Source organism: Cololabis saira, chromosome 10 (genome assembly GCF_033807715.1).
Source record: "Cololabis saira isolate AMF1-May2022 chromosome 10, fColSai1.1, whole genome shotgun sequence".
Lineage (NCBI taxonomy): Eukaryota > Metazoa > Chordata > Actinopteri > Beloniformes > Belonidae > Cololabis > Cololabis saira.
In genome coordinates, this window is record NC_084596.1 from 46,905,657 (window position 1) to 46,919,904 (window position 14,248).

The 14,248-nt window shown below is 44.0% G+C and overlaps 1 protein-coding gene across 2 annotated transcripts; it reads right to left on the minus strand.

Annotated features, from left to right (window-relative positions):
• Positions 1-2,652: 2,652 nt before the first annotated feature.
• LOC133453151 (zinc finger protein 391-like) lies at positions 2,653-12,034 on the minus strand. Of its 2 annotated transcripts, none has more exons than XM_061733046.1 (3): positions 11,723-12,034; positions 8,323-8,709; positions 2,653-4,170 (listed from the first exon to the last, which is right to left on the minus strand). In XM_061733046.1, exons 1-3 carry the CDS (start codon positions 11,892-11,894, stop codon positions 3,260-3,262), a joined length of 1,470 nt encoding a protein of 489 aa, XP_061589030.1. In that variant the 5' UTR covers positions 11,895-12,034; the 3' UTR covers positions 2,653-3,259. The 2 variants fall into 2 exon arrangements, with proteins under 2 accessions (XP_061589030.1, XP_061589031.1); XM_061733047.1 differs by lacking the exon at positions 11,723-12,034 and adding an exon at positions 8,822-9,037.
• Between the last annotated feature and the right edge of the window lie 2,214 nt (positions 12,035-14,248).

Sequence of the window (14,248 nt, forward strand, 5' to 3'; positions counted from 1 at the left end):
TATACATTAAATGCCATAAGATGTCCCCTTTAATGCCGAAGTAAGTGGCTGGTTTATTCCGATTTTAAATCCGAATAGAATAATTCCAGATCATGTATTCACTCATTCCTCTTTAAATTAATTCCGGTCTTTCTTTCTGCTCGTTCCCTCGTCCGTCTGTCTCCATGATCTTATATTCCACTGGGCTGGTTTTCCTAACAAAGTTTCAAGATGCAGCAGCAGTAAACGCTGGTCAAGAGCAGAGACCATTTATTTAATAAATAGAAATCATTAAAAGAACAGATGGAAACAGGAAACATCAAAATTGTGAGCTTTTCAAAGTTGTAGTGGCTAAGTTAATTTTTCTTCCGGTAGTTTAACTTCCGGTCCCCCCCCTATCCAATCAGAACCTTCCCAACCCCCAGACCTGGAGAGGAATTGGAGAAAGACCATCAAACGTGTTTTCCATGTAAACCTTAATTTGGAATTACTATTTCCATGTAAACTCAAAGGAAAATAGTTTAATTCAGAATTATTTAATTCGGAAAAATTAATTCAGAATTAAAAAGCATCATGTAACCGTGGCCATTGTCTCTGTAAAGCATTTTGAACCACCTTGTTGTTGAATTGTGCTATAGAAATACATTTGTTTCAATATGCTTGACCTATTTTTTTCTTAAAAACAGGCCTCTGGTTCAATCTCAATAACACTGTTACGGCTCCTGCTTCTCTGCCTGCACCATCTCCCAGTCCCCCCTCCCCCACTGCTGAGAGATCTGCCTCTGGCACAGTGGTTCCCAAACTGAGGGGCGCGCCCCCTACGGGCGGCGCTGTTGCAATGTAGATTAATTTATTTTTATTTTTTTAAGATTTTTCATTTCTTTAAGATTTTGGTTTCAATACATATGTGCAGTGAGAGAGAGACAGGAAATACGGGGAAGAGAGAAGGGGAATGACATGAAGTAATGGTCTGGCCAGCGGGAATATAACCAGGACCTGCTGCTTCAGGAATCTAACCAGGACCTTCAGGAATCTAACCAGGACCTTCAGGAATCTAACCAGGACCTTCAGGAATCTAACCAGGACCTGCTGCTTCAGGAATCTAACCAGGACCTTCAGGAATCTAACCAGGACCTTCAGGAATCTAACCAGGACCTTCAGGAATCTAACCAGGACCTGCTGCTTCAGGAATCTAACCAGGACCTTCAGGAATCTAACCAGGACCTTCAGGAATCTAACCAGGACCTGCTGCTTCAGGAATCTAACCAGGACCTTCAGGAATCTAACCAGGACCTTCAGGAATCTAACCAGGACCTGCTGCTTCAGGAATCTAACCAGGACCTTCAGGAATCTAACCAGGACCTTCAGGAATCTAACCAGGACCTTCAGGAATCTAACCAGGACCTTCAGGAATCTAACCAGGACCTTCAGGAATCTAACCAGGACCTTCAGGAATCTAACCAGGACCTTCAGGAATCTAACCAGGACCTTCAGGAATCTAACCAGGACCTGCTGCTTAATGCCCCACAACTACCCGGTGCTACTGAGGTAGATGCATGTGGCAGTTTCTCACCTGCAACCGGTTTGAGAGGATCTGTAACATGAACAAGCCCACCCCACTCACTGAAAAGGTGTGGGGATTAAAACTGACATTTTTGCAGAGCAATTGTTGAAATTTTGATTATTTGTTTAGCTGTTGCTGCTGGTTTTTTTCCTCAGGGAGCTGGTTACTTTTGGAAAAAAAATATGTTGAAATAATGCATACTGTATTGTACAGTAAAAAGGAAAAAAAAGAAATGTGTTGCACAGATGAAGCAAGCCCACTCACATCACTGAAAAGATGTGGGGATTAAAGGTATAATGTTTGTAGAGCAAATGTTCAGATTTTGGCTCCTGTTTGTATTGTTGTTGTTTCAATCTCTGTGAGCTGGTCAGGTTGAAAATCTATTTTTACACAGATGGACAGTTTATTTGCACATATGTTCAATATAATGAAATAAATTGCAGTCGCATTTGAATGCAAAAGATGTGTGTGTCTGTGTTGGGGTCGAACATTCTGTTACGTACAAAAGGGGGACCTGGCAAAAAAAGTTTGGGAACCACTGTTCTAGCAGCAACACCTCTGCACAAGCTAGGCCCAATCTACGTCCCCGTCGTTAACGAGCTCACAGGACATCACGGCACAGCTGCAGCCAATCCTCCCATCATCACCACTGCAGCCAATCCTCCCATCATCACCACTGCAGCCAATCCTCCCATCATCACCACTGCAGCCAATCCTCCCATCATCACCACTGCAGCCAATCCTCCCATCATCACCACTGCAGCCAATCCTCCCATCATCACCACTGCAGCCAATCCTCCCATCATCACCACTGCAGCCAATCCTCCCATCATCACCACTGCAGCCAATCCTCCCATCATCACCACTGCAGCCAATCCTCCCATCATCACCACTGCAGCCAATCCTCCCATCATCACCACTGCAGCCAATCCTCCCATCATCACCACTGCAGCCAATCCTCCCATCATCACCACTGCAGCCAATCCTCCCATCATCACCACTGCAGCCAATCCTCCCATCATCACCACTGCAGCCAATCCTCCCATCATCACCACTGCAGCCAATCCTCCTATCATCACCACTGCAGCCAATCCTCCCATCATCACCACTGCAGCCAATCCTCCCATCATCACCACTGCAGCCAATCCTCCCATCATCACCACTGCAGCCAATCCTCCCATCATCACCACTGCCTAGAAGAGCCGGTTCAGCAGTCTACTCTTCGCCAGATCTTCCCATAACTTCTTGTGACCCGGACCTGCTGTTTCCTGTTGGACTTTTTGTTGTTTTTTATCCAGTTCGGATACCAGCCCTCCTTGCGGCTGCCCTTCAGTTTTTCTCACTCTTTGGCAAATAAAGCCTTAAAGACATTAACCCCTTATCTGTCTCCTGTGTGGTTGCGTTTGGTTCTCAACATTACCGGGTCATAACAAACACAGTCCTTTAAATGATATAAATGTTTATGCAGACGACTATAACTACTCAAATGAGTACTACATCAGAAGACTAGGCCAGCTTAAAATATTTATAAATATTTGACTTTCATACGCATGTTCTGTTGATTCTCTCTCTTTGCTGGTTGTCAACACAACATTGGAACTACTTTAGCAGTCTCGCCTTCCCCCAAAAAACAAACAAATCCTCAACACAGAAAATTAAGTACATTTGATTTCAATGGCCAGCTTAACTATTCGCCAAGTAATTTATTCAGTAATCTCACTTGTGAATTCTCATGTGACTGTACAACTGACTATTTAAAGTGAAACATCTTCCACAAACTTTGCAAGAGTACGGCTTTTCACCTGTGTGAGTTCTCATGTGGCACACCAGGCTGTTGCTTTGACTGAAACTCTTCCCACAGGTTTTGCAACAATATGGTTTCTCACCAGTGTGAGTTCTCATGTGACACAACAAGTTGCTGCTGAAACCGAAGCATTTTCCACACAGTTTGCAAGAATACGGCTTCTCGCCCGTGTGAGTCCTCCTGTGATCAGACAAGCTGCTGCTTTGGTTAAAACCTTTCCCACATACTTCACAGGTGTAAGGCTTCTCACCCGTGTGAGTTCGAGTGTGAACTGTTAAAGACCAACTGTTACTGAAACCTTCCCCGCATATTTCACAATTATATGGCTTCTCACCTGTGTGGGTCCTCATGTGACGGGTCAAATTATGTCGTCGACTAAAATTTTTCCCACATACGTTACAATAATAGGGATTCTCAACTGTATACATACTTTCATGATATGACACAAGGGCCATTTTAGAGAGACTTTTTCCACAACTGTCATAACTGTATGGTTTGACACCTTCATGTACAGCGACACATGTAGGTGTCCCGTCTGACAGGGAAAGGTTTTGTACATTTCTAGCTGATCCTGAATGTTCAAGCTGGCTTTGTCCTTGATAGGAGCACTCATCTCCAGAGAGGAGCTGGTCAATCATTGATCTTGGTCCACTCGGTTCACCTTGGTGACTTTCATCGGAGGAAGGAATTTCCACAAAGGTGTCAGTCTCCAGCTCCAGTTCCGACCGTTTAGTTTCCTGAAGATCCAGACTGAAGTTCCTCTCCTCATTACAGATGTGATGATCAACCTCCTCCTCCTTACAGGCATGCAGCTGGGAAAGAGCTGGAGGGGAACGCAATAAACACAAAAAGCTGCTTCTGTAACCATAGTAAAATGACCTACTGTTTAAGACTGTGCAGATGTTTATGTAATAATTGCTCGGGGGTCAGATTCTGGGTCTCCAGAAAGCATCTGGAGACAATTTGTAATGTAGCAGACACTTAAAAAATAAGATTGGATTACATTTCTTTAGAGTTTTAAATTATAAAAACACCCATTTGCATGTGAATGTGACATTTAATATGATAGATTTGACAAAGCTTTGCTTAACTGGTAAATATTGGTACTGGTTAGGTCAGTTGAGTTTTTTTCTTTCCTCTTTATATCCGACACAAAGGTTTATTTATTTGTTTTAAATGTGAATTAACTTGATGAAAACAATATATAAAAAAAAAGTAGATTTTCATTGGATTTCAATGATGAACTCCATGGTACCTCAAAGAACAAGTTTAAATCAAAAGACTGGATTTATTCATCTACTAAGCTACGTGAGCAGAGTCACTGGGCTGTTTGGCCCTCTGGGACTGCTCCGTGTCTGTCCTGGACAAAACAAACTGCCTCTGTGATGAGCCATGGTCCAACAGTGTTGTCTGTAAAGCTACTTTCACATAGAACGCGGCAACACCGCCGGGGTGGCGCAGACTCGGCGCAGGTGGAGCAGAGTCGGCGGCGAGTGGGCGCAGACTCGGCGCAGAGCAGCGCGCATATTCGTTGCAAGTTGCTTGGTGACGGAAAAAAAAAGTTTTTCCGGTCTGGCGCCGTTTTCCTATTCATTGTGTATGTGCTGCTGCTGCGCAAGAGCGCAGGGCTTAGCGCCGAGGTTGGCAGCACGCAACAGGGCGCTTGCCGCCGGGTTGCCCTCGGCAGCAAGGGCGCACAACAGCGCAAGACGACCCAAGCTGCCGCTGCAAATTTAATTTTTTTTTATTTCACCGTGCGCCCTGTGACGGCATCTCAGCGGTGTCCAATAGGAGAGAAGGTGCTGGAGGGAGAAAAGAAAAGTTGCAGCTTGTAGATCAGAGACGATCAAGATGGAAGAAAGATGATCTTGGCTGTGAGTCTGTGTGAGGAGCTGTGGGATGAGACTGCAGGCCTATCTCATCAATAAAAAGGGACAAAAGTGGCGAGAAATCTCCCAGAATTCATATCAGGATCAATTGAATCATTTATCAATATATGGTTATGAAACTTTTTTTCAGTCGCCAAGCAACTTGCAACAAATATCTACGCGATGCGCGCAGGTGCACCCTGCCCGAGTCTGTGCCCACCCCGGCGGTGTGCGCGGTGCAAACCGCATTCTAGGTGAAAGCCGCTTTGCTTTTGCCCTTGCTGCTGCGGCAACCCGGCGGCGTGCGTCCACTTGCGCCCTATGCCGCCACGCAAACTCGGCGGCGTGCTCCCTGTTGTGCGCCGGGACCTCGGCAGCAGACCCTGCGCCCTTGCGTGGAGGCAGCACATACACAATGAATGGGAAAGCCGGCGCCCTCTATGTGAAAGCAGCTTAATCGTTTTTATTCAATATTTGTCTGAAATTACATCAACATCACTACCTTTAGTCAACGACACAGAGTTCATAGACACTTAAATCTAATTTCATGGTTTATTTCCTCTTCATTTCTAAATTTTAAAGCAGCTATAGATGATGGAAAGATGGTATTTATTTAGATATTAAATCTTATCTATGATTTTTTGTGGTATAGGGAGTGCTTATTTTTTTATTTAATTATTTGAAATGTCCACCAGAGCTTGACATCACTATTGGCGCTTTTATACTAGTACCAACTCAGCGCGACTCTTCTCGCCCTCGTTTCTTTTTAGATACCCAGATGAGAAGTAGGAGGTTGGAGTGAAGCTGCTGTGACGTATTTGATTGTGTGATCTAAAGGAAGAAGACAACAACACTAAAGATGTAGAACGTGGAGGAGATGATAGATGTGCTGCTGGGTCTGTGACTTTATTTTGTTTGTCTCTGTGCTGCTGAAAAGTCAGCTGGAGCCGTGAGCAGCTATGAAGAGACAGATCTCCTGGTAGATCTGGTCGTTCCTTATCTCCGTCTAGATCCCTTTTTAATTCTCTCCTCAGCACCAGGTTTATGAACATCTGCACCTCAGAGTTGGATCACCAAACAGACTTTTGCGCTGCCATTGCTGGTTGGATAAAATGAACAAGAAGCCGCGAGCCGCTCTTTCTCTGATTTCCTCCTCCTGACAGCCGACTCAGCCACTTAGAACCTTGGCAGAATAGATACAGAAAAAGTATCTACTCTGCACGCTTCCACCCGCCTCCACCCCTAATGGAGAAGCGCAAAACCGGGGCGAGTTGAGTCGCGCTGATAAGGTGCTAGAATAAAAGCTCCATAAGTGTCAGAAAGTGTCAGGTCATGTTCCCTCCTCTCCACTAGGAGGAAGCACCCAGTGGTGGCTCAAGGTATCTGTATTGGTACCTCCCACCCTATAAATAGAGGCCTGAAGATAACTTCCTCCTCTTTGTCTCCAAGCACTCACACTTTGACTGAGTGTTTGTCGGTTTTCCATAAGATTTTGAACAGATCCTTAGAAGCACAGCAGGTCCCCAGGATTTGGAAGGACGCTGTGTTTGTCCCGGTCCCTAAATCCAGCCGCCCACAACACTGAATGATTTTAGACCGGTGGCCTTGACTTCAATCATCCTCCTGCCATGTCTGTCTGCTGCTGTTGCAAACCTGTGTCAATTAATGACGGTAAAGATTGTGTATGAGATGCCTTTTACTGCAAAACAAATCTACCGTCCTACGGGTATTAATAAAGTTAACTTGAACTTGTCAGGTGTTTGCCATGTGTCTTTTGGTTGGACCTCCAATGTAAGTAGTTTCTTTACATTCTTTTAGTTAAAGGAGCCGTCTGTAAGAAATGTCCAAAACTGGTACTGCAGTCACTTTCAAAATATTGTTGAGCGGCGTGTACCCTCCCCCTCCTCCCCCCGACCAGAGGTTGCCAGGTAGGCTGCAGAATGCAGCAGGAACGTAGGCTGCCATGGCTGCCATAATTAGAGCCGAGCTGGCAACCCGGATGCCGAAACAATACTGACTTGGTGATTGGGAGATAGGTGGAGGGTGGAGCTTCAGAAACAATACTGACTTGGTGATTGGGAGATAGGTGGAGGGTGGAGCTTCAGAAACAATACTGACTTGGTGATTGGGAGATAGGTGGAGGGTGGAGCTTCAGAAACAATACTGACTTGGTGATTGGGAGATAGGTGGAGGGTGGAGCTTCAGAAACAATACTGACTTGGTGATTGGGAGATAGGTGGAGGGTGGAGCTTCAGAAACAATACTGACTTGGTGATTGGGAGATAGGTGGAGGGTGGAGCTTCAGAAACAATACTGACTTGGTGATTGGGAGATAGGTGGAGGGTGGAGCTTCAGAAACAATACTGACTTGGTGATTGGGAGATAGGTGGAGGGTGGAGCTTCAGAAACAATACTGACTTGGTGATTGGGAGATAGGTGGAGGGTGGAGCTTCAGAAACAATACTGACTTGGTGATTGGGAGATAGGTGGAGGGTGGAGCTTCAACATCAACATCAGTTGAGGGCTGCAACTCCTCTTTTTAAACTGGAATATTCTGGCTTGAGTGCTGTTGTCAGTGACATAAGTATTTGAAATGAACATGATTTTTAAATGTCTGTTGACATATCGGGATCATTTTATGATTTGTTTAATTATTGCTCTTACATACAGCTCCTTTAAAGTGTCTCTGACATGAAGAATGGATAGATTGTATCCAATTAGTTAATGTTATTGAGAATCATGTGTGTGGTTATTGGAGAGATTTGTTGTCATTTAATATGTATTCAACATGTTTTAAAGAGTGAATTCATGCTTTATTTGTCAAGATAATGTAATTTGTTCTTTCTTTATTTAAAACCATGGCAATCATCCTGAAACTCCACAGAATCAACATTCACCTTGTGAATTTAAATAAACTGGATAATTGATTGATTGCAATCCTGTTTCCTGGTGGTTGTGGCTCCAGTCAGAACATTCATTCACTACACCATGTCTTTACTGTACCTCAGTATTTGAATCATCATAATTAATAACCTGTGCATGTGAAGAGCTCCAATAACGATACTGCACAGGGAATACTGATCTTTTAGAGTTACACGTTAACATACCTGTTGTGTGTAACTTTAGTTTGGATCCAGAGTTGATATCCAGCAGGCTGGTCTGATGAGCGATGTCTCCTTTACACTGGTTAATGTCTTCTGGAATCACTTCCAACTTGTCTTCACCTGTGGACGCGTATTGAAGCAGGAGAGAGGTTTCAGTGTCCGTCTTCAGAACAAGCTGCTCCTTCCCTGGGCTGGTGCAGAGTTGGTCCTCAGTCTGTGGAGGTTCTGCTTCACCCAGTTCTTCTTTCATCCGTAGACACTCTAGTTCTTCCACTTCTGTTTGTGGAGATGCTGCTTCCTCCTGGTCCTGACTGAAGTCCCTCTCCCCGAAACACGGGTGCTCACCGATCACAAAGTCCTCCCCCTTGCAGACATTCTGATGTGGAACATCTGAAGGGGCAGAGCAGCAAAAGAAAGTGACTATTAAAGGCGTTCTAGAAAATTGTTAAACTTTTATGTTAAAGGTGATGTAAGATTGATAAAAACTAAACAAATTCTGTACCTGTGAACATGCTTCACGTCGGACGGGGCGTGAACCGTCTGACGTGAAGCGGAGGACGGTTTGCCTCCATTAAGTCCATATATTTATGTTAATGTTCACCTCGAAGGGCATTATCCCGCTTATACCACGATCACTTACCAAAAAACATAAATATTAAATCAGTTATTCATGCTTTAATGTGTTTTCAGTTGAAGTAGTACTTTTTATTAATAATAATGGCTTGGATTTCTACAGCTCCTTCAAGGCACCCAGAGCTTTACAGAGATCATTATTCATTCATACACATTCTCTGTACTGGTGGTGGTAACTACGTTTGTAGCCACGGCTGCTACGTTTGTAGCCACGGCTGCTACGTTTGTAGGCATGGCTGCTACATTTGTAGCCACGGCTGCTACGTTTGTAGGCACGGCTGCTACGTTTGTAGCCACGGCTGCTACGTTTGTAGCCACGGCTGCTACGTTTGTAGGCACGGCTGCTACATTTGTAGCCACGGCTGCTACGTTTGTAGGCACGGCTGCTACGTTTGTAGAGACTATGCCGTAGGGTATGTGGCTACGCGGGAGTCTCTCCGTAGCTACACCGTAGCCTGACCTAGTTTAGTTTAGGTTATTGTTTTGCACAGTTTTAAAAAAAATATACAGGAAATATCAAATATAAATACTATAGGTGCAGGAAGAGTCAAAAAACCCAATGGGCTTATTTGAAGCCTCCACCGAAGTTATTAACATTTCATGTGTTATAAAGAACACAAGATTAACATACAAAAACAAAAAGTATAACTACACAAAAGTGATGGCAAACTAATAATGCAATATATAAAGAATAAAGAATAAAGACAAACAAATAAGTGTGTGAGTGTGCATGGGATATTGTTTTTACAACTTATATTACTTATATTGACTCCTTTGCAAATAAGACGGTACATGTCACTATGAGTGAAACACAAAAAAAAACAAAAAAACATGGATACATCAACATTACATTGGGAAAACAGTTACAAAACAGCCGTCAAGTTCCTTCAAAAATCTTTTGTAACATTTCTTTGCCAAGTGGGAAAAATCATTCCACAATTTCGGTCCTAAATCTCACCGAAAATTGACGTCTGGGGCTGTGATTGGTTTGCTTGGTAGCAACACATTTCCGGTTTCTGTTTGTGAACTTTCAGTGCTCTTTTCTTCGTGTGTGTGTGATTTATTTTTTTTTTGGGTTGTTTTGGTTTTTTGCACAATAGTTGTCCTTATCGCTTAGATTCACTGTGACCGGAAAAACCAGAAGCTAAACAAAGTATCAACTAGAGCTCTGGGGGGGGGTTTGCACCGGCAAAATGGAGTGATGGAGAAGTCCGAAGGATTCACGACGGCGTCACAGTAACGGCATAGGTTCTGCGTTGGTTTAACGCAGAACAATAATTCAGGCTTACGGCTCAAGCTAACAGAGGACGGTACTCATGCCACAGTGGAATATAGTGGACACCTACAGTGCCACTTGTAGGTGTGTGTGTGTAAAGATATGCACAAACATGGAGATAGAGAGAGACAATTTTGGTGTCTTAAATTGTACGCTTTGCCATTCAGTAGGTTCATGTTACTTGAACTGTTGAATTGTTCTTTGGTCTTCAATAAAATAACTTGTTGTGTACATTCCTCCTACATGGTTGGCATGAGCTAAACAATTCTAACAGTTTCTGAAAGCAGAAAGCCAGAGCTTTATGATGTTGTATAGTTAATGCACGAAAAACATTAGGTCAAACACATGTTGGGTTGGGGAAGCACGACTTGCAGCTTTGAGTGGTGGGAGGGAACCAAGACGAACGACTGCAGACTCGGTGGGGACTTTTAGTTTTGCTGAAAAACTTGTCCCATGTACGAGCTTAAAGCTACTTTCACATAGAGGCCGCGGCAGCAAGGGCGCAAAGCGGCTTTCACCTAGAACGCGGTTTGCGCCGAGCACACCGCCGGGGTGGGCGCAGATTCGCCGCAGAGACGGCGCAGAGCAGGGTGCACCTGCGCGCATCGCGTACATATTTGTTGCAAGTTGCTTGGCGACCGAAAAAAAGTTTCATAACCACATATTGATAAATGATTCAAATGATCCTGATATGAGGCATGGAAATGCTATATTTTATTTTAAATTAACATTTTATTGTTAAAAGAGCAAAAGAATATCAAATTTCTACCACTTTTAAACACACCGGGTATGTCCAAATTCTGGGAGATTTCTCTCCACTTTTGTCCCTTTTTATTGATGTCCCGATTGGCCTGCAGTCTCATCCCACAGCTCCTCACACAGACTCACAGCCAAGATAATTCTTTCTTCCATCTCGATCGTCTCTGATCTACAAGCTCCAACTTTTTTTTCTCCCTCCAGCACCTTCTCTCCTATTGGACACCGCCGAGATGCCGTCACAGGGCGCACGGTGAAATAAAAAAATCTTCAATTCGCAGCGGCAGCTTGCGCCGTCTTGCGCAGTCGCGCGCCCTTGCTGCCGCGGCAACCCGGCGGCGTGCGCCCTGTTGCGTGCCGCCGACCTCGGTGCAAAGCCCTGCGCCCTTGCGCAGCGGCAGCACATACACGTCTAAATAAACTTTGACTTTGACTTTGACACAATGAATGTGAAAACGGCGCCAAACCGGAAAAACCTTTTTTCGGTCGCCAAGCAACTTGCAACGAATATGCGCGCTGCTCTGCGCCGAGTCTGCACCCACTCGCCGCCGACTCTGCTCCACCTGCGCCAACTCTGCGCCAAGTCTGCGCCACCCCGGCGGTGTTGCTGCGTTCTATGTGAAAGTAGCTTTAGTCTCAGAAGAAGCAGGCCAGACATGTGTTACATGTTTCTTTGCTCTCCATCTACAAGTGTGATATTAAAGTGTTAGTTCATTCAGATGTTACAGAATTCCATACCTTTTATGCGCAGCTTTTTTTGTGATTTCCATGCGTTATCCAGCAGTCTGCGCTGACGACTGATCTCCTCTTCATACTGAAGGATGGTCTTTTTAAACTCTGACAATATTTCCACAGCAGCAGCTGCTAGTCTTTCATTAATCATTTCTCTCAGATAGTCAACTGAAGACATTGTTACTGAGAGAGAGAAAATGCTCAGATGTTTTGTCCTATCAGGCCTTCAGATGGTCCCCATCTCTCTTGGAAATGAAGAACAAGTCTTTAGAGCAGCTTCCAGCAGTCCTCCTTGAAGGTAGTTGGCTCGTTGTCAGCTGCTGTGATGGAGAAGAACACAATTTGTCGACATGAACAAGCTCAAGTATCTCACAATTTAGCACTCATTGCACTTTGCTGACTGGTTAATGCTTAACCTTGTTTCAGATCTACCAGCGTAAGAGAAATTATAAATATGACTATTTCAGGGCACACGTCCAGCTTTTTTTTCGGCTCTAGTGGCCTTTATTCCGAAGTTCAGACCATAATGGCCACGGTTACATGATGTTTTTTAATTGGGAATGAATTATTCCAAATTAAATATTTCAGAATTAAATTTTCCTTCAAGTTTACATGGAAATAGTAATTCCAAATTGAGGTTAACACGTTTGATGGTCTTTCTCCAATTCCTCTCCAGGTCTGGGGGTTGGGAAGGTTCTGATTGGATAGGGGAAGTTAAACTACGGGAAGAAAAACTAACTTAGCTGCTACAACTTTGAAAAGCTCACAATTTTAATGTTTCCTGTTTCCATCTGTTCTTTTAATGATTTCCAGGTCCTCCAAGCTATTTATTAAATAACTGGTCTCTGCTCTTGACCAGCATTTACTGACTGCTGCCATCTTTTTTTTTGTTTATTGTAAACAGGACAATGATAAAACCAATCACAAGAGCAAAGTGAGTAGAACATTATTACTATAAACAGTACAGGTGCTGCTGATCAGGGAAAACAAATAATAATAAAAACAGTGAATAACAAGAAAAAAAGAAAGGAGCACAATATATCGGTCTCTTGAGAAAGGAAAAATAAAGGTAAAGAAGAGGTGTGCTCCGTCTTCACGTCCAATCCTTATTTTTTTCCATTTTTATAGTGAGCTTTTACCCAATCCCCCCACCCCCCACCCTAACCCTAACCCTAGGTATGGTGAGCCACAAATAATAAAAGTTAATAAAAATGAAATCATAGGTTAATAAAGGGGGGAGAGTGAATAAGTAAACTGGTTAAATAATAATAATAAAAAATAAATAGGGGGCACGGTGGCGCAGCAGATAGTGCAGCCGTCTCACAGCAAGAAGGTCCTGGGTTCGATTCCCGCCGGGGGACGCTGTGGGCGCTGAAGTGCATGTTAGTTCCCCCATGACTTCAGTGCCCACACCCTGGGTGGGGTTGGTGAAAGGATCTTTCTGTGTGGAGTTTGCATGTTCTCCCCGTGTTCCCTTGGGTAGCTAATGTGAGCTACCCTCACAAAAACATGCACACAGTCCTGGGCTATACATGCCCCCTCTGGTCAACCGGGGCACCAGATGGGGTGGGGAGGATCCGGCCGGAATAACGTGATCCTTCCACGCGCTACGTTCGGCCGGAGAAACCCCACCCTGTCTGGTGAAAAGAAGCGGCCGGCTCACTCCTCAGGTTAAGGAGGAGACCTGAGCTCAGTGCAGGGCCCTCCCGGGGTTGGTAGAGGATGGCAATGCCCAGGACTGTCAGTAGGTAGGAGCACGGGGTGGTAAAAATGGGAAAAAAACCGGGATAAAAATATTAAAAAAAATAAAAAATAAAAAATAAATAAATAAATAAATAAAAAATAATAATAATAAAAAATAAATAAAAAAAAACCCTCAGAACAACAAGAGGGAAAAAAAAGGGAAAAGAAAAACAGCTTCATATCGGCCCCGTTTACACGGAGCAAAAACGGTGGCGTTTTCATGCGTTTGGCCGTTCATTTACATGAAAACAAAGCTCAAAGTCTCCAAAAACTTTCCTTTCTGAAAACTCGGGCCAAAGTGGAGATTTTCAAAAACTCTGTTTTCACGTTTGCTTGTAAACGGAGAGAAACGGACATTTAGGCTTCAGAACGTCACATTATGAGACAGAAACGTCACCAGCGTCATGAGTGACACCTGTGGTTACAATTAGTTTGTAACCGTCAATATTTTCTTGTATTTTACCTGTTTTATATTCTAAAGTCACACTTAAAAGTAACTCCACTTCTCTGTCACTCCAAACCAAAGACTCTCGTTCCGTCTTGGAAGTAACTGGCAGTCAAGGCTGATTTATGGTTCCGCGTTACACCAACGCAGAGCCTACGGCGTAGGGTACGCGCACCGTACGTAGGCTACGCCTTCATTTTCATGTTTTCCCTCATTTTTTCGGGCGTGTTTTATGTTTTGGGGGATTTTTTTTTTCCACATCAGAGCGGGGTCATGCTGTACACCCGCTGGTGTGACGTGGGACTTTTGCGACTTTAGCTTGTTAGCAAAATGCTAGCAACATT

Coding starts and splice junctions, on each gene's coding strand:
- LOC133453151 (XM_061733046.1), bottom strand. CDS start 11,894: ATGTCTTCAGTTGACTATCTGAGAGAAATGATTAATGAAAGACTAGCA. Junction 8,710..11,722: donor AAAAAAGCTGCGCATAAAAG/GTATGGAATTCT, acceptor CTGCCCCTTCAG/ATGTTCCACATCAGAATGTC. Junction 4,171..8,322: donor ACTAAAGTTACACACAACAG/GTATGTTAACGT, acceptor GTTCCCCTCCAG/CTCTTTCCCAGCTGCATGCC.